A 24,730-nucleotide genomic window follows, 5' to 3' on the forward strand; every position below is an offset into this window, starting at 1 on the left:
AAATACAGAATTCATATTCATATGAAATTGAAATTGAAACAATACCTTAGGTACTTACAACTCAAGTCGGAAAATAGGATATGACTGAATAGTGATACAGATTGTATTTTAGCAATACCCAGATGCTCTGATGCTGCGTCTCGCCAGCGCCCTGGCTCGGCTGGTGGGCGAGGAGCCGGCCTGCGCCGCGCCCGGCAGCCCCGCGCCCCGCAAACCCTCCCTCACATCCAAGCCCAGCTGGCGCAGCGCCTCCCTCCACAACGACACCAGGAACCCAAACTTCAAGTGCCCCTTCACAGCCACCAACGCTCTCACTGCGGCCACCAAAAAAGAAATAGAAGCATACAAGTCTCAAGAAGAAATCAGAACTCACACATCAGCGGACAAAAATCATATAAATGAAGAACTTACTAATAAGAAAGACGTTACTAACAGTTGCCAGGAAATTGTTAAGTATAACAGGAGGAGCTTAGGTTTCAAACTTGAGGACAACAATACTTTTCCATGTGTCCCTTCAACGTCGTCGGAAATTACCACTAAAACTAGTCCTGAAGATAAAGAAGAATCTGGTGACTCATTGCCGACCTCGCCAGTGTCTGAAAATGGAAAGAAGACCAAACCCATTCGGAAAAATAGTGGTACTCTGGCTATTGATGGGTACCGGCGTCGCGGCAGCGTGGCGAAGCCCAGTGCGTGGATGAACCTCGGCCTTATCCGTGAGGGTCAGCTACCTGGCATGAAGGAGAAGTTTGGAACTCCCGAGAAAGTTATGCATTTTTTTGGAAGGTGCTTCGTGAAGTTCTTCAGTAAATATGAGTAAGTATAATATATTCGAATAGCTTAACTGATACCAACAAACGTACGTAGGTATTCCACTTACTTAGGCCAAGCGCGCACCACGATTTTAATTTTTGCGACACGATTTTAGAATCGCGCTGTAATATATCGCAGAAAATTCACTGCGCGCACTGCGATGAAAAAGTCGAAGAGTTGTTCATTCTCAACATGGATTTCGTACCAGTCGTTTGTCATGAAACGTGTGTTTAATATGCGATCGCCGTATAACTTTGAGTATTTAATTATTTATACCACAAAGGTGATCTTCTTCTATTTCCATAATTAAATGGTCAACATCTAGCGTCTCATCTTGAGACTCCATCGGAGAAGCAGGTTCCGACATGTTGAGGCTTGGAGAGCGAAGTGCCGACTGAGGTCCGGGGTGCGATTTTATTATCGCAGTGCGCGCAGGGCCATACAACTCCGTATGCTGCAATTCACTTTGCGACAATCGCGTCGCGAGCAGTCGCGGAAAAATGTGACAAATCACAATTTTAAAATCGCTGCGATTTTTTTGTCGCATATGCGCGCACTGCCATATAAACACATACGTTACATTTCTGCGACTAAATTATCGCGCGACAAAAAGTCGTGGTGCGCGCTTGGCCTTACGAGTATTATTTGGTGTAAAATTTATCAAGCATTGTCAAAGACTTACAGGATTAACCAAAGGGAGTAATCATTAATCATCCCCTCTGTCGAAAATAGGCAGCCAATGGTCATACACATTGTATGGACTAACGTTTATCTGACATGGCTATTTTTTTTACGTTACCTATACAGTTGACGTGCCCCTCCCCCGCAAAAATTGCCAGACTGTTTTGTACAGAAAATTATAGACAAGGGCTTGTGCACTACAAATCACGCGAGGTTCGCTAGGGGGGGGGGGGGGGGTCACGAAAAAATCACAGAGGGGGGGTATTCGCTACGTGCACGACTGTCACTGTCACGCAACCTAGCGTCCGCAAATCTAAAAGGTTTTGTTTAATTTGATTGAAATATGACGATGATGTCGGAAAAAATCACGCTGTCTAGGAGCATTAATCGAAATCCGTTTGAGTTATAACAACACAATGTATGGAGGGGTTGTCTCTCTTTTATCGGTCTACAAAAAATTCCGCGACGGTGTAGGTATGTCTAATAACTTTGAAGGATATAACTTACTATACCCATTCTTATCTTCTACAATAAGATTTCATAATATGTGGTTTTTGTAAAGCTATGTACAAGGATACAGTATTAATAATTATCAAATTAAATACGTTAGTTATATTAAGCATTTCATACAGATTACAATGGTCCCTTACACCATACAATTTGAATTAATATCTCAGGAGTAATCGTAAATTAAAGTTCCATTTCGAGCCATTATTTCTTTGTTAGTTCCAATTTTCACCACCTCATGCGCTGCGATCGCTTTACTTACCCCCACCATGTACTTCGCACATACCTAGCCAATAAGGAGACCTCACGTGTATTTTTCTACAGTGAACGAAACTAAGAAAAAATACCTACCACATGAGTAGATATTTTTTCTCGGTTTCGTTAAACATACATTTTCACTCCGCACTTCAAAAATAGCGAGTCTATTTTTCGAAATTTTGGAGCGCGTGGCCTTGACCGGTCGTATAGAAAAAAATCAAAAAATACACGTGAGGTTATGTGGGGGAGGGGGGTAACCAAAAATCTCACGAAATATCACCAAGGGGGAGGGGGGATCAAAAAGTAGCCGAAAACACCTCGCGTGATTTGTGCACAACCCCCAAGGCGTCTCCGTTTGGTTATATCCTCTAAGGTCTAAGACAAAGTTTTTGTTACAACAAGGTCAGCATCCGTCGGCCTTAGGAAACTTTTTCCAATAACGTACGTGTCAGTCATCAATAAAATCTCCGCGTATTTTGACGCTATGGGAAACGTTGCGAATCATTTATCAAAGTGAGCACGTGCAGGCTTGATCACACGCCGCCGTGCGGGTCATTGGAGCGAAAATAATGCTTAGAGGGTTAATTCCTTAATTAGTCGAGAAGCTGGCCTGTTATTACCTACTATTGCCCAATATGAGCAGGCAAGCTAACTACCTATAGATAATACAAGTATATTAAAGTGAAAACACGATAAAAAGTTCACTTAAAGAATCGTAGGTAATGAAAAAAAGGTTTAAAAAAGAAATTTATCAGTCAAAACTTCCTTGCTTGGTTTTAATACAAACGCAATACCTATATGCCCCGTCCGTCCTTGTCCCAGGTACGACCAGATGATCCGCGCGACGGGGCGCTACTTCTGCACGTTCCTGCAGTCAGTGGACAACATCCACCAGCGCATGCAGTTCACGTTCCCGCGCATGCGCTCGCCCAGCATGCAGCTGACGCGCGCGCATCGCCACGGCGCGGAGCTCGTCTACAGCAGCACGCGCACCGGCTTCACGCACTACCTGATGGGTATTTGTTCCGTTATCCGTTATTTTGTACACGCGTATTATCCGATAGCCATCGTGTCATAATATGTCATAGGAAATTTTAATTAAATCCTTCTTAGTCTGTTTAAGTCGATGGAATATTCATAGGAGGCCAATATAAGTAATATAAGTAATATAAATCTAACGACCATTTATAAAACTATTTTATAAGAATAACAAATTTGTGACAGGTCAACTGTATGAGATAGCCGAGGACATTTTCTCGTTGAAGCTGAAGGTTTCCATCATGAAGGAGAGCATGGAGGGGAGCTACTACGTGGCGGTGCTGCGGCTGGAGTTCGACAACAGTGACTATGTAAGTTACCATGACCATAAGTATCGAAATTTAATTTTTCAGGACGACGCTCTTCACACTTCACACTATGCAAGTTTGGCGTGATATCCCAAATTTTCATCGTGTAACCTTGGAATTCCTAATTTTAATACCTTTACCCATCATATAGTTTGGCAAGAGTCGCCTGTCACCATATGCAAAGAGTATATATAGGATCCTAAGGAGGTTGATACCTAACCCAACTTTAATATACTTACTAAAAAATCATAGGTAAGTACGTGACCGCTTGGCTTGACAGTAACATTCGCATGCAAATATTGAATGAGCAACGTAAGCTTGCATACATCGTTGATGTCTTTGAAATTTAATCAAAGTAGGATTGACAAGGGACCCGTGCTACGTGGCTTTATTATCACGTCCCTTTACTGAATTTTATTGGAATCGATTTCCATTTCCAATAATATTTACATACTTAGGTACCAATACTTTGGCCTGTAAACAAGTTATGGAGGATTTTGGGGGCACGGGGTTCGTAGTAGCGTATAAAGCCTTTCCAAATGTCTCAATTGGTCGGCAGGCACTTGAATGTAAATTAACTCATTGTTATGCCACTCGAGAAGCTATTGGGCGAATTTATTGTGCTTCGTATTTAGACCAAACTAAATGGAGAAATGTATTAGAGTAGGTATCCACTGAGTAGGCAGGAGTTATTTGACCGAAGCGAAGCGAAGGTCTACGTTTTGACTCGGGCATTTTGCTTTCGTATGTCCGGATGTTCTCCTCTACAGGTCGCAATTCTTAACCGATTCTCGTGAAATTTTGTGACCGAATTTTATGACTAAATAAAATTTTTTTGTCAATCCGGTTTTTGGAAATTTTTAAAAATGGCGGAGTCGTGATACCTGGCGCCTAAACAAATAGTCGTATCGATATCATAAGACTTTTTTCGTTTTGAAACATGTTTACAGAGTTAATAGCAAAAAATGCAGAAAAAAATTATCGCTGGTTTAGGCGGTATTTAGATATTTAATTTTAACTAATTTTATTTTGAGAAGGAGTAGCTAAATTTCGTCAACCCATCTAAGAACTATTTGGCTCAGTTTGTAAACGTTCGCTTTTTCTGTTTGCACAGGGGGTCTGGGTTCGATCCCCAGTAATTGTATGCTGGGATATTATAACTTTTTGTATTTTTTTACACATAAATTTCGTATTGTTTTTCTTTAATTTACTATACACCGTGTTTTTATTGAATTCCGTTAACTTCGGGGTATAGTTAAGTACGTTTATAAGAACTAAATGGCATAGTTAATTTTCAAAAAAAAATTTTTTTTTTGTTTTCTTTTTTGTTTTTTTTTGTTTAAAAAGTAATTAAATGTAGCATATAGCGTTGTTGTAACACGGGCATTACATTTAACTCAACCAAACAATTGAAATCGGTGACATATCAATGTCATTTCGTACATCAATCGACCGAGATTGTACTTAAGTTTAGTAGCAAATGTATGAACTCATTCTAAACACTAATCAATATGTAAGCCGGCCCTAAGGCAAGTGTACACGCTTGTAGAGGCCTTATAGTAAAAAAATAAATTATGGATTATCTCCGAAATGGACTTAATTAGAACATCGGTGTCTTTGAGAAAGTTACTTGATTTAAGCTCAGGAATGCACCCTTGAAATTAACGGAAATCAAAAAAAAACACGGTGTATTTAAAGCTCTTAGCACCATGTTATTTCAAGCTCTGCTCGCGAGGTCTACAGCTCACAGAGCCACTAGTGTTACTTGCTTCGGGTAGCTTATAAATTTCATTCATTATAAAAACTTCTCGACTAAACTTTTACTAGTCGCTGCTTGCAAACTCCGTGACATTTAGATGCTAATAAATTCATTTAGGTACCTACTTGAAATATATTTGGCTTGACACTTACTTGTAAGATACTGTACCCACTGCACGTACACACCACATACTCGTAGATAGGCCTGTACGGTAAAATTAGTCGGGTCGATGTACATATCGACCCGATTAATTGTGATATACCTACCTACGGGTCTATCACCAGCAAATAGCCCTTTTTAACTCAATTACCTTGTTGGGTAGGCACAATCAGCATCAAAAGTAACGAATCAGATAATTAAGTATCTAAGTAAGCTATCAATGCTAATTATCATTCTCTAACAGCTTAACAAAAAGAAATAATTATATCTCTATTGTAGGATAGTTTATGTAGTTGCTAATGAATTATTAGACTATATGGGATAGGTACTTACTTATGATCGCAAACTGTAGAGATTTATATCTATCTGGAAAAGTACTCGTATGCCAGGAAGGCAGATACTTTTAGCGCGTTGTACAGCAGCAGAAGTTGCTTAGCGGGCGAAGTGTTCAGAACGCACTTGACACGCTCTTATTCTCTTAACATTAAAGTCGCGTCAAGATCATTTTGAACACTTGGTCCGCTTAGCAACTTCTGCTGCTGACTATATCATCCGCTACTAATAGATGCTGACTATACACTTAAAGATCCTAAAATGTATGTGTTAAGGTAAATGTTGACTGATCGAGACTGCCTGATCATAAGTTCTATTTTGCAGATAGCCTGGCCCATGGTATAATAATATACTCCGCCTGGTACTCCATTCCCGTCTTTTCTAGGTCACCTAACTGACACGGGCCTACGTCATCATGCGACAGCGCTATATGATAATATGCGATAGCGCTATATATAGCGGCCATGTTGTTGTGACGTAGCCCCGTGTCACTCTGGGAATGGAAGACCATGTTTTATTAGACTATGGCCTGGCCCACATAAAAAAAAACATGTTTATAGGTAACTAGTTTCTGCCCGCGACTTCATCTGCGTGGAATGATGAATTGATGATGTAGCCTCCCACAAATCAAAACATGCAAAGATAACTGCAATTTTGATTGGTCATAATACTCATAATAACGATTCAAAGTACGAGTACAAGGCCGTTATTAATATAGACGTCGTCTGGGCGACTGGAGGGTATATGTAGTTAATGAACAGTCGCTACACAAATCAATTAAGTTTATCACAAAGGACGTTAATCTCTCCATATGGGCTGTTAATGTGAACTGTGACGATTTATTGTATTGCACAGTATTGTTCACTATGGTTGGTGCGGTGCTTCACTATTGTTCAAAGAAATCCTTGAACTTTATGAGTATCCTTATATGTTATATGTATTACTGGGCTCCGGGTCACGTTTCGTAAAATGCTAATGAATTAGATATGTTATCTAAATAATTTTCTCGAGACGTCAAGGTCTGGAATGTAAGAAAAATTTTACGGGTAGAACTATATTTTCGCTATTATGTTTAGGTAGATTTACTATGGTTTCCGGATGTCAGGGATCATGAATCACCTCTTCAATTAAAGACGTCACAGAACGCAGCCGAAACATGCTGAGCCTTTGCATTTCTGTGCAGATGTAGGTTAGGTAGCCACGATGAGAATCGTCTATCGACATTAAACACCAATCGAAAAGTATATATGTGTGAATGATTTCTCTTAGATACGATACCTATACCTTATATTAGGTATAATCTAGGTACACTCTAAAATATGAAATTTTTCGGAAAAAAGTACCACGTAACCTTCACAGCGATAGCGACTTTACGATACTTCCCAACCATAAAAAAAATGTTATCAAAATTCTAAGATTTGTTTGTTATGTCCGTACAATATACAATAAACATACATGTCACATAGGACGAATTTTAAATGAGTAAATAAACATTGCAGGTGCAGTCACTGATGCTCCACAAATCGCTACCGTGCCCGCTGCCGCCCGTGCCCGTGGCCCTGCTTCTGCAACTCTTTCCGTTCGGTGTACTACTGGATAGAAGGATGAAAATTATGAAAGCAGGCGAGAGGGTAAATTCCATTTCACTATTCTGTTCGATATTTTCTTGATCTGCCTCACAAGGATAATAATGACTTAATATATTGTTGAACTAATTATAATGTTATTTTTTATAAAAAAAAATCTGATCAACTCTCGTGTTAATTTCGTCATGATATTTCAGTTCAGCAAAAATATCAATTTGACCTGATGAATTTCGGTTTCAGCTCGTTTCAGCTTGGGGTGGGCCATGCAATAGTATGGTCAAATCCCCCATTTCAGAGATACTACGCCTGAGAAAGCCAAAAGTTTCATTCACTTGGGACAAGGTATGTAACGATCACTTTATTACAGTGTACATTCCACTTCTTCTATGGATTTTTAGCAAATAATGTCCATAAGAAATAGGGTCCCTCAATCTAAACACTTACAGTTTGCTTTGGTCTGTATTTTTTTCAGGTAGTGTGCATGCAGACCGTGATGTTCGAGTTGGAGCTGATGCGGTGGCGAGGCAAGTGCCCCGCAGACGCGCGTCGCGGTTCACAGGGCGCGAAGGCTATCCTACTCAAGGGGCCGATTTACTTCCTCGAGGAGATCGATGCGCTCATCTTCTTGTGTAGCCCAATGTAAGTAATCTTCACAGATTGTCAGTTGCTCTAAGCCTTAGAGTCTAAGGGACCCATTTCTGAAGACACAGACTTACGTCCCGTCAAACAATTTTTGGCTAACAACGGAACCGTTTTGCAAGTTATCCAGCTGCTAGGAATTGAGTTGTCTTGCGATTAATTAAAATATGTACATATCTTAATTTTAACTAAATTTTTTCGGTTTCCAGATTTAATGGTCTCGATGAGTTGAAACAGGCAGATTTGTACCTAGCCGATATGAACGGCCACGGACTCTCCAAAGAGATGATTCTTCACGGCTGGCAGCACCTGTCCAAGCTGGAGCTCCTGTTCGAACGGGCGGAGAGCCGGAGTCTCTCGCTGGAGAAATCGTGTCGCTTGCTGGACCAGTGGAAGAAACGCAGCGACCAGCTGCTCTACTCTATGATACCGAAAGCTATCGTTGACCATTTACGAGCGGGGAAAGACGCAATGTCTGCTTGTCAGGTATATAATTTTAGGTTTATCTATAAGTACGTATCTCCATTACTGACGATTTAGATTTTAGATCATGTCATCAGCCTGTATCTGTCTTTACGACTTTTCGTATACAGAAAAGAACAGACGAAAAGTCAAAGATCGTCTCTGTCCTGTATACCCTTTGAGTATAAATTGGAATATATTGGTTGCAGGCGTTCGACGTGACAATAATGTTCTGCGGCGTGCAGTTGGCAGAGGCGGGCACGCGCGCCGACGTGATGTACACGGTGGCGCACATGAACGAGGTGTACTCGCGCATAGACCGCCTGCTGGACGCGCACCGCGTCTACAAGGTGCACTACCTTATATAACATATATCATTACATCATTAGAAACTATTAGTGGTAATAGTGGTTCTGTGAGTTGTAAGTCTCGCGAACCCCTATGGCTTCAAAAACTAAATCGACAAAAAAATCCAAATATAACTATGCTCTCAAAATTTCACGAGATAGGTTAAGAAATGCAACCTGTAGAGGTATCAAAAATAATGTCATCTAGTAGGTTATTAGTTACCTCTTAGTAGATAACAATTAAATTGTAGTGTCGCATCACAACCTCATCATCATAAAAGTAATTTCGAGTATATTGGTGTTTATCAGGTGGAGACGGTAGGCACGGTATACATGCTGGTAGCGGGCGCGCCGGAGCGGCGCCGCGCGCACGCCGCCGCCGCCGCCAGCGCCGCGCTCGCCATAGCACGCGCGCTGCCGCGCCTCACCATCGGTGAGTAGAAGACGCCTCAACAAAGTCAAAGGAAAATTGCTAAAATAATCCCACCAAAAACATTTTATCTAAAATTGGCGGACTTTGTAAGTGCAATAGAATTCAATATAGATAGACTCCCCTAACGGGTCATCCCTCAAACTAACTTGTCCATCTATTGCTCACTTTCTAGCCTCTACAATGTACTATTGTTTACATTATTGGCCATTTCTATTGAATTCCGGTATACAAACATAGGAACTCGTGTAGGGAACTGATTAAATTAAGTTGATCTTTGTACTTTTGCAGGCGTTCACTCGGGCCCTTGCGTAGCGGGCGTACTGGGCCTGAAGTTACCGCGGTACTGTCTAGTGGGCGACTCCGTGAACACCGCTAGTCGCATGCAGACTACGTCGGAGGTGATTGTAATTACATGTACCTTTATGACATTCAAGCGCTTGACATAAGTATTCCGTGCCTGGCTCTAGTCATCAGTGCCATCACAGCCTATGTACCTAAGTAAGTAACTTAATACAGCTGTGCACAGGCCTCCTCTAACGGACGACGGAAACTGGTCTATCCAACAGATTACAACGACGAATCATAGATCATAATAACGATAGTGACGTTCATGACAAATCTCGGCGTCTGAATTTGAACTAAAGTTATTATAGCACAAACATTAATTTTAACCTTTTGAACGCCAAACGGCGCTTCCATTTGCCGTGCCACTGACGCCAACGGGGGTAAAATATAGTTTTGTGATGAATAAATAATGCCAACCTAAAAGTGGGGTGTTTTCCAGTAGATTTTCATCAAAAATCGGGCAAGTGCGAGTCGGACTCGCGCACGAAGGGTTCCGTACCATATAAAAAAAAAAAAACAAAAAAAAAAGCAAAAAAAAAACGGTCACCCATCCAAGTACTGACCACTCCCGACATTGCTTAACTTTGGTCAAAACTCACGTTTGTTGTATGGGAGCCCCATTTAAATCTTTATTTTATTCTGTTTTTAGTATTTGTTGTTATAGCGGCAACAGAAATACATCATCTGTGAAAATTTCAACTGTCTAGCTATCACGGTTCGTGAGATACAGCCTGGTGACAGACGGACGGACGGACGGACGGACGGACGGACGGACGGACAGCGAAGTCTTAGTAATAGGGTCCCGTTTTACCCTTTGGGTACGGAACCCTAAAAACGATCGACGTCAAATGCCGTCTTTGGCGTCGTGGTCACGATTTTGCGTTGACGTCAATTGCCGTCTGTGGCGTTCAAAAGGTTAAAATAGGCACCACGTGACATAAGCAGATCAATAACTAATTACATTGTAAATTATTAAATAATAAATTGTATATTTGTTTGCTATTACAATGTAGCCGGGTCGCATCCAAATATCGGCGGCTACGGCGGCGCAGCTCCCCGCCGGCCGCTTCCGACTACGGCGCCGCGGACTAATCAAAGTTAAGGTACGAGTATATCTAAACTTGTTATATTCTGGAATTGACTCGTAAGTACAAAAAACTGGCCTAAAAATTGTCTGTGCCTTTTTGAGATTTTTACCAGTAAGTTATCAATTTTCATTTCACCAAAATATCGTATCAATATCAAGAGATTATTTTACATTTAATAGTATTTCGTCCAATAATTTGTTTATTGATAGCGCGCTCCTCGCTTATCTGTATCGCTTATCCTTAAACTTTAGCCCTACTTCGGTATTCGTATCTTCTCGGTATGAAGGATGAAGCGTGATGAAGGACTAAAACATTTTTGCAGGGCAAAGGCATGATGGAGACGTTCTGGCTGGAGGGCGAGATTGAGGAGGATGAGGCGCACGAGGCGCTGCAACTCTTCTCTGCCCTCTGCGGGGACGCCTGAGGCCTTCGGCGCTAACATAAACTTATTAAGGTCCATAACTCCTTATGTGACTATGAAACACGTACCTATAGGTAGGGCCGGTAGGGCCAAACCCAAATTACTTTGACCTAAGATTCTGGTGCATAATTGGAACAAAGGAGTTATAAACGCTTACCTACTTACATAGCTATAAGTCAAAAATAATCTGTGCGTCAAACGCAGCTCGATGTCATTGTTATTTATCAATTTTTATTACCCTGGCGAGACCCAAAGCGCTGTTTGCATTTTTTAAATCTTACTAAAGTATAACACATCATAATACTATCGAGGTAAGAGGAATCCGGGTTATTGGTCACATTGCATAGTATCTAAGACATATACCTAATATGCAGAGATTCGAGAGTATATATACAAGAGATAACTATAAGTACAATTACCTACTGTAAGATGTAGTTATAGTATTAAGTGTAAAGTAAGTATGTAATGTATCCATTCGAGATTTTCTCTCTATGTCACTAAATTATGGTAGGTACTTAATCAAATATGTACTAGGATTATTTTAAGTGGTTTGGAAATTGGTTCACCTATAAGTAAAAAACATAAGGTACCTAATTATGGCATATTCCCACGATCATAGTCGATCAATCTATTAATTCATGTAATTTTACCTAAATGTATAATAAAAACACATAAGAACCATATAAAAATTATAATTTAATTTGAACAAAATAACAATTAAAAGGAGAAAAATACAAAATACAAAATATTTAAAGTTAGATGCTCACTTTTCAGTCTTTAGATACAAATGATACAATCAATAGGTAACATTTGGTCAAATTACTTAGCTGCAGGAGTCTAGCATGCACGATCGAGGCACTAGCTAAATAGTTAGTAGTTATAATCTTGATTCTAGGTACAAGCTATGTGTTACCTCATTACAACTAAACTACCTATAGGTTTACTAAAGTATAACACATCATAATACTATCTATATAAGTAGGTACTACCTATATAAGTAGGTATCTACGTTTAAGTGAATAGAGCCGTTACTTCCTCAATACTTTTATTCTTCGTTTCGGGCAACTTGAAATACGTAAATATGAAGAAGAATATGAGGAAACCTGTATACGGCAGAAATAAATAATTTCCTAGTGCATCCTTCATCGGGATGAACGTTATGCCGACGATGAAGTTGGCGAACCAGTTGACCAGCGCTCCGATGCTGACTGCGGCACTGCGGGCGGACTGCCCGAACAGCTCCGACAGGATCATCCACGGGATCGAGCTCGGCCCCACGCCGAAGGAGGCCACGTACAACAGCGTGAAAATAACAGCGAATATGCTCATGGTTTGGTTATCTTCATAAGTAAAGAACGCTACCGTCATTAGGACTGAAAACAAGGTCATACCGGCAAGGCCGCCGAGCTGCAGCGTGCGCCGGCCCAGGCGGTCCATCAGCGGAATAGACACCAACGCCATGATGAATAACATACTGCCGACGCCGATGGAAGCCAAGCGAGCCTCATCAGCCTCGAGACCGGCGCCTTCGAAAATAGTGGAAGAATAATACAAAACAGCGTTGATACCTCCCCACTGCTGTGATAAATGCATAACTATACCGATAATGAGCGGAGTACGCAGGGACCGGTGGCTTATTAGATCCCAAGCGGTAAACTTTTTTTCTTGTTTCTCAGCTTTGTCTTCCGCGTTCATGTCGTTAATCTCGTTCTCAATGTTTGGGTAGCCTCTAATTTTAACAAGTGCCGCCCTAGCTTTTTCTTCATCATGAGTTGTGAGCAAAAGGAACCTCGGCGATTCAACAGTGAAAGGTACCATCACGCATTGAAGACCTGAAGGAATCAATGCAATGCCGAAAAGCCACGGCCAACCTTCATCACTCCCTAATATAGCATCTATTCCTAGAATTTGTGAGAAGATTAAGCCGAAAGCGACTGCCAATTGATTGACTGTACCAAAAGCCCCTCGTAGATTTAATGGGGCCACTTCAGATACGTAAGTAGGCGACACAGTCGTGGCAAAACCGCAGTTGATTCCGATAAGAAATCTACCGATAATTATCATTTCCACTGAGCCTGCGAGCTTGCTGAAGGCCATTAAAGCGGCCGCGATGACACCAAATGCTGCATTCATGAGGAGAGCATTTTTGCGTCCATGTTTCTCCGCAATCCAGCTGGCGAGCGGACAGCCGATCATGCCTCCGACGGCAAAGATGGAAACAATGATGCCGAACAGAAAGGAGCTGCGGGTCTCATCTGTCTGGTACTGGTCTCTGATGAAGGTCTCGATGAATTCGCGCGGCGCGTTGACGACGCCCGTGTTGTAGCCGAACTGGAGCATGCCCAGCACGGCCGAGCTCACCGAGTACAACAGTGGACCTGTTATTTCCGTGGCCATCTTCGTCACGTTCGGCACTCTGGGAAACAACACCACAATCATTTATACATATTATTATACTTCAACGTGTTTATTTTGTGGTAAGTATATGTAGGAATTAAATTCATGTTACGGATCTACTTGGTAGCTACCTTTTTTCAAACGGCTTGTAATTGTATCTCCTTATTTTGTGTTTGAAATATAATCTTTTGATTAATCCGATCAACTATTCCTCATCGATATTTTCATAAAAAAAAATCCACCGAGTGGAGCACGAAATTTTTCACCACACCAAAGACACAACCCATATAACCATTCCAGTCGCAGAATCACAAAGTGGTAACTAAATGTCAGATGTGTCGTAACAGAGTCCACACAATGTGTCTAGAATTGTTTCGAAACAAAGTGTCGTCGCCGTGTCTACACTTTTCCGTAACAAGGTGTCGACACATTTGTGTGCACTTTGCGTGCGGTTTGCGACTAAATCTGACAGCAAATTTGTGACAGCAAATGTCAATATAAAATACCTCTTGAAAACCAAGGTTTGTCAAACTACTATTAGTGTCTCGTGTGCTCGTAATTCTAGTAAGTCATCATGGGCAATGCAAATGATAATAATCGACCGAAACCATATAAACACCCAACACCCGTCAACCTTTTACAGAAAAGTTTTTAAAGAAATTCAATAAGCTACTTAGGTCAGGCAACGAATGCTCCAAAAGTTGTAGAGGGAAATGCTCGGAACACAATTTTTGACTCCGTAACTCGGTTTGACAAGTTAGGAGGTGAACATATCAAAAGTCCCCGGCCGTAGCCCTTGAGCGGGGGGGAGAGAGGGGGCTTTGAAGGTCCCATTTTCCCGTTTTTCGATTATATCTCGGAAACTATGCATCTCAGCGACATGGCCACTTATACAAAATGAAAGTTAATTTAATTTGTTACAAGTTTATTCAATCAATTTTTTCGATATGTTGAATAGTTTTTGAGATATCCGCTCTTGAAAGTTTATTTAGGGCTCTCAATTTTATCTTGATATATCTATATCAGTGAAGGTGCTAGGCCGTGTTTGGTATCGTTTTCGTATAAATCTGGGGTGCTGAATCCATTTAAGATATCACATTGACACCATTCCACAAAATAAAAATAAATCTTTTTAGGGTTCCGTACCTCAAAAGGAAAAAACGGAACCCTTATAGGATCACTCGTGCGTCTGTATGTATGTCCGTCTGAATACACAAAATAGTTCTTTACCTATAGATGACAGGAAAACCTATTAGAAATGTGCAGTCAAACGCGAGTCGGACTTAATGTACGGAACCCTTAATACGCGAGTCCGACTCGCACTTGGCCGGTTTTTTTGAAACTCTTCTTGACGCTTAACCGCTGAACCGATTTCGTTGAAATTTGGTATAGAAATAGTTTGCGTCCCGGAACAGGACATAGGATAGATCTTATAACCAAAATCATCTTTTGAAGGTGTGAAAAGTGGCGTGGAAATTTGTACGGGAAATCAATAACCGCTGAACCGATTTATATGAAATTTGGGATGGTCTACATCTTTGATTTAGTTAAAAATGATGAAAAAACATGACTTCAAACCTAAACTTAAACAGTATTAACTTCAAGAAGTCAATTCTGAATTCCCCCCTACACCTCATTTCACACCTTTAAAGGATGATTTTTGAGATAACTTATTATATCCTGTCTCGGGACTCAAAATATATGTGTACCAAATTTAAATTAAAACTGTTCAGCAGTTTAAGCGTGAAGAGGAGTTTAAAAGAAAGTATTTTAATAAGTTTATATGTTTTTACTTCGGAATGGTGTCAATGTGATACCTTAACTAAATTTGGTACTGCGAATTTATACGAAAACGATACCAAACATGGCCTCGTAGCTTTACTGTTGTAGAAGTCAAAATAAAATTGAGAGCCCTAAATTCTTATTACTTGGCCAAACTTGTGTAGAAGGAAAAGGTAAAATAAAAGTCTTCGGCAGGAATATAAGACACAAATATATATTTTTTTTGCGTTACTATTTCATTCATCAAATATAAACATACCTTGATTATACTATTCTAGTGAGATCCTCATAGATAAACAAAAACATTTACTTAAAATTACAAGGTCGAAATGTCACGGAACTTGTGAGAGTAATATGTGAAAAATAAAAACTTTTATGACAAAAAAAATCTGGACACAATTTAAGAATCACCCAATTGCGTCGAGGAATCATCTGTATTTTTGCTTGTTTCATTACCTCCTCGCTTCTTTTTTGTCCTTTGTATTCTGTAGCAATTTGTTAGATCTGAAAATAAAGGTAACCTGCGTCGTCACGGATGTCGATTTATAGGTTTTAGGGAGTGCAGAATTCGAAAACGATGATCATTTTATAATCCAAGATGGCGGCTACGTATTTTGTCATAAAAGTGGAATCCAAAATAGTCATCATTATCGAAATCTGCGCCCCCTAAAACCTATAAAACGATATCCATGACGACTTTTATGACATAGTGCATTGCCGCCATTTTGAAATTGAAAATGTTATCATTTCCGAAATCTGCGCCCCCTAAAACCTATAAAACGACATACATGACGACTTTTATGACATAGTGCATGGCCGCCATCTTGGAATCCAAAATGGTCATCATTTTCGAAATCTGCGCCCCCTAAAACCCATAAAACGACACCCATGACGACTTTTATGACATAGTGCATGGCCGCCATTTTGGAATCCAAAATGGTTATCATTTTCTAAATCTGCGCCCCCCAAAACCTATAAAACGACACCCATGACGACTTTTATGACATAGTGCATGGCCGCCATTTTGGATTTCAAAATGGTCATCATTTTCTAAATCGGGGCCCCCTAAAACCTATAAAACGACATCCATGACGACTTTTATGACATAGTGCATGGCCGCCATCTTGGAATCCAAAATGGTCATCATTTTCGAAATCTGCGCCCCCTAAAACCTATAAAACGACACCCATGACGACTTATGGCATAGTGCATGGCCGCCATTTTGGATTCCAAAATGGTCATTATTTTCGAAATCGGCACTCCCTAAAACCTATATATCGACACCCATCTCGACTTTTATGACAAAGTGTTTTGCTACCATCTGCATGCAAGACATTTCTATTATTTTTACGTACAAAAATGGCCCCCTGTCAACTTTCAATCGAGATTTAATCGATAATTTATTCGATTAATATTCAGATTAATTCAATTTCAATCTATGTTAGGTCGACTAAACTAATCGCGATTAAAATTTGAGAATTAACTTTTTTTATTCCATTAATTAGTCGAATAAACAGTTAATCGATTAATGCCCATCACGGCATTTTTACACTTTGAGAATATCTGAAAACAAATCAACACAAGGAGCCATTTTGCAAATCCAGTAACATACCAGTAACTTTGTTATTACTTTTGACAGCGCGTGTCATGTGTCAACACAGAGTCGACACAAAGTCGAAACATTGCAACTACTTTGTGACTGCAATATTTCTCAGCCTTAAACCATATTTATACATCATAATTAACAAGTTTCGTAGTATGTAAAGCGTTATTTCTGTTATTTAAGTATAGTATACGCATCGAAGTAAGTACTAAAAATGCTTCAAATAATATAGTTATGAACACAGGCACTGAGAAGTAAACAATTTCATTTCCGGCTAAACTAAAACAATGTGGTGGCGCGTTGATTATATTACACTTAGTTTATCAAATCACTCGAGCAGTTTAATTCCCCATAATAATTTAAGTCCTATTGTAATATAAATGCAAACAATATATAATTACGTCTTGTAATCCGTTTTAGAGATGGCGTATTAATGTCTAGGGGGCTGTCCATAAATTACGTCATCGATTTTTGACGATTTTTGACCCCCCCCCCCCCTATAATCATCCAAAAATCATGCTTCAAATGACCCCATTTCCTCCTACTTCATGCTACCGTCATCCGATGTCCAGACCCCCCCCCCCCTAATTTGAAATGACGTAATTTATGAATAGCCTAATGTCACTTATTTTTATTTAAGTATTTTTCCATCTGACAGTTTCCATTTGACATGAACAAAATGAACGAATGAACGAATGATTTTGGCATGAAGTAGTCGCAAACCCGAAACAATGTGTGCACACGGCGACCACACTTTATGTCACTTTGTGTCATGTGTCGACCCTTCCCCATTTCTGGTAACTGTGTCGACACGGCGACGACTCTGCGACTGGAATTGTGACCGAAACAGACGGTGTCGACACAAGATGTGTCAACACCGCGTCGTAACGGCGACTGGAAATGGTTGTATGGGAAGGAAAATAAATAAATATTGGGGACATCTTACACATATCAACCTAGCCCCAAACTAAGCAAAGCTTGTACTATGGGTCCTAGGCGACGATATACATACTTATATAGATAAATACATACTTATATACATAGATTTATATCATACAAAATCAAAGCAAATCAATTCGAAATTAAAGTTATTAAATATTTATCATTCAAAATAACAATTTAAAAGCCAATTAAATAAGTCTACCAGCCAACATTTAATCTAATTTAGTGTTAGTGTTTTAGTTGAGTGTATTAGTGCTAGTTGTATATTTTGTAATTCTAATTGTGATTATGTTTGACATGTGTTATTTTAACATTAAAGAAATTGAATTGAATTGAATTGAACATAAGAAAACAACTCAAAATTTGCATTTGGTTCAGTCAGTTTAGCCCCCCACACACAAGTTTTACATCAAGTCATCAATTTTGGAACAATCAATAAGAGAGCCTTTACCAGCTGGTTTGGTGAAAACCTTATTAACATTACTTAGATCAAACGAGTTGAGGTAGGTAAGTACCTCTACTATAAAGGAGTAGATCGTAGCATTTAGGGTTACCAGATACAGATTTAGAATTTCGTGACAAAATTCCTGATTTCCGAATATTTTTCCTGACATTCATATTTTTAACGACGACGACGACGGGACGGGGGGGGGGGTCTAGCCGTCAATGCGGTACGATTCGATTCGATTTCTAAAACATCTATGTATGTAATGATGTATGCTTGAGTAAAGATTTGTTAATTAATCATTACGAAGTTATGTATATCTCATTTATTATGTTTTTACAATGTTTTTGGATTAATTTAAGTAAATAATAATGTACTTTATAAAAAAATCTATCAATTCAAAAAATTCCTGTCATTTTCGTGTTCCGTCCCCATTCCTGACAAAAGGCTGAAATTCCTGACATGTCAGGAAAATTCCTGTCATCTGGTAACCCTAGTAGCATTGTAGGTAAGGTAAACGGTAAAACACTAGCATGGAGCAAAGATTTAGGTACATATTTGCAGTATTTGAGGGTCGGCAACGCTTAATGGCTCCTGTGATGTTGCTTATGTCCATGGGCGACGATGACCGCTTCCCATCAGGCGGCTCGTCTGCTCGTTTGCTGACTATTACATTAAAAAAAAATAGACTCGCAAGCGTAACCTGGAGACCGATACCTCAAATTCACTAGACTAAAGGACCTGATACCTAGGTCACAGTCACAGGGCGGACACGCCATACACCAAAAATCATTTGCGTTTAATATGTGTGCGCGGTACGTCTGTACACGCGTCATTGTGTATGTGTGGGTAAGTCGTTTTACTGAGAGGACGCCAGAAGTCCGCCAGATTCATGTCGCGGCCAGTCGCGGGGCGAGGTAATGCGAGTCGAGGCGGGGCGGTGCGTGGCCGTTCTGTATGATAATAATACTATTACTTATCCTGTGCCTATTAGGTACTGCGAGATTTAATACCCATTAGGTACGTTGATTTTCACTATTTTCAGTACCTTACGAATATCGAATAGGCAAAGTTACCAGTGCCATGTGATAGGGGATTATGAAACCTCTACAATTCCTTCACTTACATACTTGTGTCAAGCCCTAATTGCTAATGCCTTTGACAAAACAGCATCACCACACTGAAACTTCGCGATCGTCACACTAAAAGCACTTTATGCAGAAGTCAGGACAACTTACAGATGAACCGCCTATTTCGGTCAGATGCCGGCTACTAATGTCTAGAAAAATATCAACAAAATCTAAGATTTGCTAGTACGGCGCGGCGTTAGGTAATGTATCTTATCACTGTTATCCATATGGACTTTTTCTATCAAAAGATTATTTGTGAGAGTATCTATAAATTCTACAATCTACATCATGATGTAGATAAGTCTGTGATGTAGATTAAGAAATCGCAACAAAAACCTTCATTGATATCGGCTACCTGCAAATTACATCTATCTATATCTAATATCTATCTAGGAAGTAAATTTAATACAACAGTCAGAATAATGTACATCTATCTATCTATACATATAATAAAGCTGAAGAGGGTCGAAAGTCTGTACATGGAAGATATTTGAAAAAAAGTTGGCTGGGGATACTTAGAATCGATAACAGAACACGTTCCAAAAGTTTTTAGAATTTTTGTCTGTTTGTCTGTTTATCTGTTTGTCTGTTTATTTGAACGCGCATCACGTGAAAACGGCTGAACGGATTTTGATGAAAACTTTACTAATCTGTCGAGAAAATCCCCGGCCAGGTTATAGGCTATAAAAATTCAACCCCTAAAAGGGGGGGTAGCCACAACACTCGATTGACTTAAGTTTGCCCCTGAATCGTATGGCGCTACTTAGGAAGGAGGGGCAAACTTTTTTCAAATATGTGCTAACACTATAGAGTACCCCGGTAAACTAACAGATGGCGCTGAATTTAATACGATGTGACATAAATAAGCCAACGAGGAAGGATTTTGCCAAATTAACTCTAAGTTTAGAAGACCCCTCTTCTAAAATTTCAATCAATCGTACGGATATCAACAAATTTAATTGAATAATTGTGTTGATTTAATAATACAACAAAATTAAATGACAGTAAATTAATTGGCCCTCATTGCACAGTGCCATCTTTTGGGGAGCTGAGTAAACATTAAGTAACCAAGAAAACTAAAAATGGGTTTACATAGTTACGTAGTGGTAAAATAAACACACATATCAACACGCGTATAATTGCATAAAATTATTTATTTTCTCTGTCACGAATTATACATCGTAATTATATCGCATCCATATTCATACGTATCGCCTCCTTAAGCACTTAATAATGGCCACGAAGGTGGGTACTTTGAAAAAAAAAACATTGACCTCTGTTATTTGCAGTGCCGGATTAACCCTTTTAAGCAAAATAAGCACAAATTATCGAAAAAATTTCGCGCTCGCTTCGCTCGCGTTTTCAATAACATTCTAAGATTTTTATGATAAAGGTGACATTCGGGTGGCGCCTGCAGCAGCATTAGGCACTCTGTTGCAACGTTACTGCTGCAGCACTGTCAATTTTCGTGATAAAATGATGTGACTGATTTCCACACTAAAAGTAAAAATGTACAACTGTCTATCAAATTGCGTTTTTTTATATCGAAAAATTGTCGCGCTCGCTTCGCTCGCGAGTTCATTAACTTTCTAAGATATGATAAAGGTGACATTCGGGTGGCGATTGCAGCAGCATTAGGTACTCTGTTGCAACGTTACTGCTGCGGCACTGTCAATTTTCGTGATAAAATGATGTGACTGATTTCCATACTAAAAGTAAAAATGTACAACTGTCTATCAAAATGCGTTTTTTAAATGTAAAAATTTTCGCGCTCGCTTCGCTCGCGTTTTCAATAACTTTCTAAGATATGATAAAGGTGACATTCAGGTAGGGACTGCAGCAGCATTACTCTTTTGCAACGTTACTGCTGCGGCACTGTCAATTTTCGTGATATAATTATGTGACTGATTTCCATACTAAAAGTAAAAATGTACAACTGTCTATCAAAATGCGTTTTTTTATATCGAAAAATTTTCGCGCTCGCTTCACTCGCGTTTTCAATAACTTTCTAACATATGATAAAGCTGACATTAAATTTTCGTGATATAATGATGTGACTAATTTCCATACTAAAAGTTAAAATGTACAACTGTCTATCGAATTGCGTTTTTTTATATCGAAAAATTGTCGCGCTCGCTTCGCTCGCGTTTTCAATAACATTCTAAGATGTTTATGATAAAGGTGACATTTGGGTGGCGCCTGTAGCAGCATTAGTTACTCTGTTGCAACGTTACTGCTGCGGCACTATCAATTTTCGTGATAAAATGATGTGACTGATTTCCATTCTCAGCTGAAATGCAGCAATGAACGTCACTCAATGTATCAAAAAAATTCAATGTAATCTTGATGACCATAGGGAGAGGGAGCACCATGGTCTAGAAATACTTAGGGCATCAAAATATCTTAACCCGGCCGACTGGTCGTTTGCGGAGTCAAACGATTTGGGACTCGCATTTTATACGCATTACCATGCCTTCCCGAAAAAAATCGAATCATTCGCGAAAGTTTCGCAACGCATTGAGGTTACAAGGGGCACGTGGTCTTCCTCAGGAGTCTGAAGAAGACCACGGTAAGTGGCGCTCTAGCCAGGCAGGCCGCTTCGCTTTCGCTCGCGCGCGTATACCTTACTGTATCGTCCGATGTTCACCTACTACTCTGTCGTTTAAATCCTTAGAGAATATAACCAACGGAGACGCCGTCTATAATTTTCGGTACAAAATAGTCTAACGTTTTTTGCGGGGGAGGGGCACATCAAATGTGTAGCTACGTAAACGTAAACATAGCCATGTCAGATAAACTTCGGTTGACCATTGGCCTCCTATTTTCGACAGAGGGGAACGCCTGTTAATGACCACTCCGTTTGGTTATATTCTCTAAGTTTAAATCACGTGTAAAATTTGAATAAGGGCGAATAAAACTATTGATTTTGGAGTGTAGTTTTATTTAGTGGTACCTAATTGTAAAATATTTTATCTGGACTTCAGTCCTCCAGCATATCCATATGTCAACTTTACTTCAAGTTCCGCCTCCAGGGCAGAGGGAGAGAAATAAGAATTAGAAATTAGCCGCTTACTGACACAGACCGAATTACACGCGGGCGGAGCCGCGGGCACAGCTAGTATACAATAATAACTAATCTACAATGTACAATTTCTTATCATGTACCTATGATTTAATCAAACTATAGTTACAATTTATAATAGTTACAAACCTATACTATAAAGAACTATAAGTAAAACTAAACCTAAACTAACCTATACTAAGCCTACTAACTACCTACTCGAACAACCCACCCCGCATCGCTCCCGACGAAAAGGTGCCCATCACGCTAACCGCGTTTCCGCGTTGAATCGCGATAGACAACCTCTGCTCTAGGAACGACCCGGAGCGGGGGTCGAGACCCCTCTGCTGCAGGCGACGCCCCAGCTCCCCAAGAAAGGTTTTCGCCTCCGCGCACCAGCACCCAGACGTCTCCACGGCAAGGGGAACGAACAAGAAACTTGACAGACCGGAGTACTTGTCCCTCTTTAGGGACGCCGCGCCTGCTCAGCGGCCGCTCCTGCCGACCGCACGGTGCGGCGAACGTACTGACGCAGGTTCATTCAAATTGTTTGCGGTTTATAAGGGGTTTATTTTATATTATATTATATATTTTTATACTGAGTGAGGTTCGCAAACTATTTAAGCTCATAAATAATTAGGTACGACAATGTGCGAAGTCGACGTGTTGTATAACGAAAAACTGCAATGTTTACAACTCCTACACAAATGTAAACAAATTAGGAGGTTGGTGCTCTGTTAATATTTTGATACTTAGCATTTAGCATATTTGGCATAGTACTTATGTATTGTTTTTGCTGATGGATTAATATTACGGTATTATCGAGCTAGGTCTTATTTACACTACATTTCATTTTTCGCCTTGTTACAATGGTATATGGTGAGAAAGTGTTAACATGTGTTTATCGTTGACTGTACTTTACATAGTGGTAGAAATTATGTGAGCTGACTTTATGCACGTCAACGTATATTTAATTTATATCCTTAGGTACCTTGGTGCACAGAAAATCAAAAATATATATTATAGTATCAAAACTATAATTCCTACTACACAAAGTGTGACCGGCCCAAGATTTTTTGCATTTCCCGCCAAACATTTGTGTAATATTTCAGTAGCCAGACTCAACCTATTCCAATTTATTCACCAGTGATACACCCTTGTCTATTTCAGGCAGTCTCGGTACAAAAATTACTGAGGTTGACTGAAGTAGCATGACAAGTACTTACTAACGTTTCCGAGAAAATACGATGCAAAACAATGCACTACATCTGTAAGAAAGGGATACAACATATATTAAGTAATTAAAGGCTCGTTACGCATTAAACTTACGAATAAGGGGGCACCTAACAAAACGAACAGCAAAAGCCAACCAACGGGGATTAAATGATTAAATGAAACTCTTGTCATTCGGTAAATAAATTATTATTTCATATCAACAAAATGACAATATATTATTTTATGTAAACATACCTATCTGTGAAATTTTCCTTATTCTAATTATCATTCGATTCGATTAGATTCACAATCCATATTACTAATCGGTATTTGATTCTAAAGACCCGAGATTGCACTTGAACTTTGATTGGGACTAAATCGACCCTATACTCATATATAAAAACAAATCGTAAAACCACGAACTTTTTAGTTTAGGGTAAATGTACAGGATGTACCGTCGGAAAGTGTCCAAAGTAGTAAAATAGCGACGGATAAAGAAGTAAATTTTCCATTTCAAAAATATAAACTAAGTAATTTTATCTCTTGTAATTTTTTTTCTTCAATTTTCCGAGAACTTTTCCAACTTTATGGAAAGTTTCCGCAATTTGCGCGTCTGTAGGTAAATGTATTGTTATTATCTCATAAGAACAGGATATACCGCTTAATACCGGGAGTCTCCTGTAACGCGAGCAAATAATTAAAACATATATAGAAATAACTCCACGGCCGACTTCGGCCACGGCGACTGCTGTCAACTCCGTTGCTGTCGCTGGTGTGCTCGTCGCTGTATTGTGTATTGTATTGTATTGTTGTCATATATTGTAGGTACTCCTCAAAAGGTTAAACTTTTGTTTAACAGCTTTTTAAAATTATGTAGGTAGTATTTTAGACTTCCAAATTTCTTCCACTTAAATATTATCTTGTATGCTATCATTATTGTAATTGTTGACGTTGCTTGTCACTCGTGCTTTAAACATA

The 24,730-nt window shown here is 39.6% G+C and overlaps 2 protein-coding genes across 3 annotated transcripts in view; one reads left to right on the plus strand and one right to left on the minus strand.

Annotated features, from left to right (window-relative positions):
* The window catches only part of LOC134803444 (soluble guanylate cyclase 89Db-like), a 32,137-nt gene extending 20,316 nt beyond the window's left edge, over positions 1–11,821 (plus strand). For both annotated transcript variants that reach the window (XM_063776273.1, XM_063776265.1), the window contains exons 3-14: positions 113–816; positions 3,082–3,275; positions 3,484–3,608; positions 7,356–7,487; positions 7,683–7,784; positions 7,915–8,081; positions 8,291–8,567; positions 8,753–8,893; positions 9,200–9,323; positions 9,612–9,721; positions 10,682–10,771; positions 11,079–11,821. In XM_063776273.1, coding sequence (XP_063632343.1) covers positions 113–816; positions 3,082–3,275; positions 3,484–3,608; positions 7,356–7,487; positions 7,683–7,784; positions 7,915–8,081; positions 8,291–8,567; positions 8,753–8,893; positions 9,200–9,323; positions 9,612–9,721; positions 10,682–10,771; positions 11,079–11,180 — 2,268 coding nt within the window. In that variant the 3' untranslated portion in view covers positions 11,181–11,821. The remainder of the gene's footprint in view (positions 1–112; positions 817–3,081; positions 3,276–3,483; positions 3,609–7,355; positions 7,488–7,682; positions 7,785–7,914; positions 8,082–8,290; positions 8,568–8,752; positions 8,894–9,199; positions 9,324–9,611; positions 9,722–10,681; positions 10,772–11,078) is intronic.
* A 367-nt stretch (positions 11,822–12,188) lies between these two features.
* LOC134800180 (glucose transporter type 1-like) lies at positions 12,189–13,627 on the minus strand. The gene has a single exon (XM_063772667.1). The coding sequence runs from the start codon at positions 13,614–13,616 to the stop codon at positions 12,189–12,191; it is 1,428 nt and encodes a 475-aa protein (XP_063628737.1). The 5' UTR covers positions 13,617–13,627.
* Between the last annotated feature and the right edge of the window lie 11,103 nt (positions 13,628–24,730).

This window comes from Cydia splendana, chromosome 2 (genome assembly GCF_910591565.1).
Source record: "Cydia splendana chromosome 2, ilCydSple1.2, whole genome shotgun sequence".
In the NCBI taxonomy this organism is placed as follows: Eukaryota; Metazoa; Arthropoda; class Insecta; order Lepidoptera; family Tortricidae; genus Cydia; species Cydia splendana.

Excerpts from the sequence above, each read along its gene's own strand:
- LOC134800180 (XM_063772667.1), bottom strand. The coding sequence starts at position 13,616 with ATGATTGTGGTGTTGTTTCCCAGAGTGCCGAACGTGACGAAGATGGCC.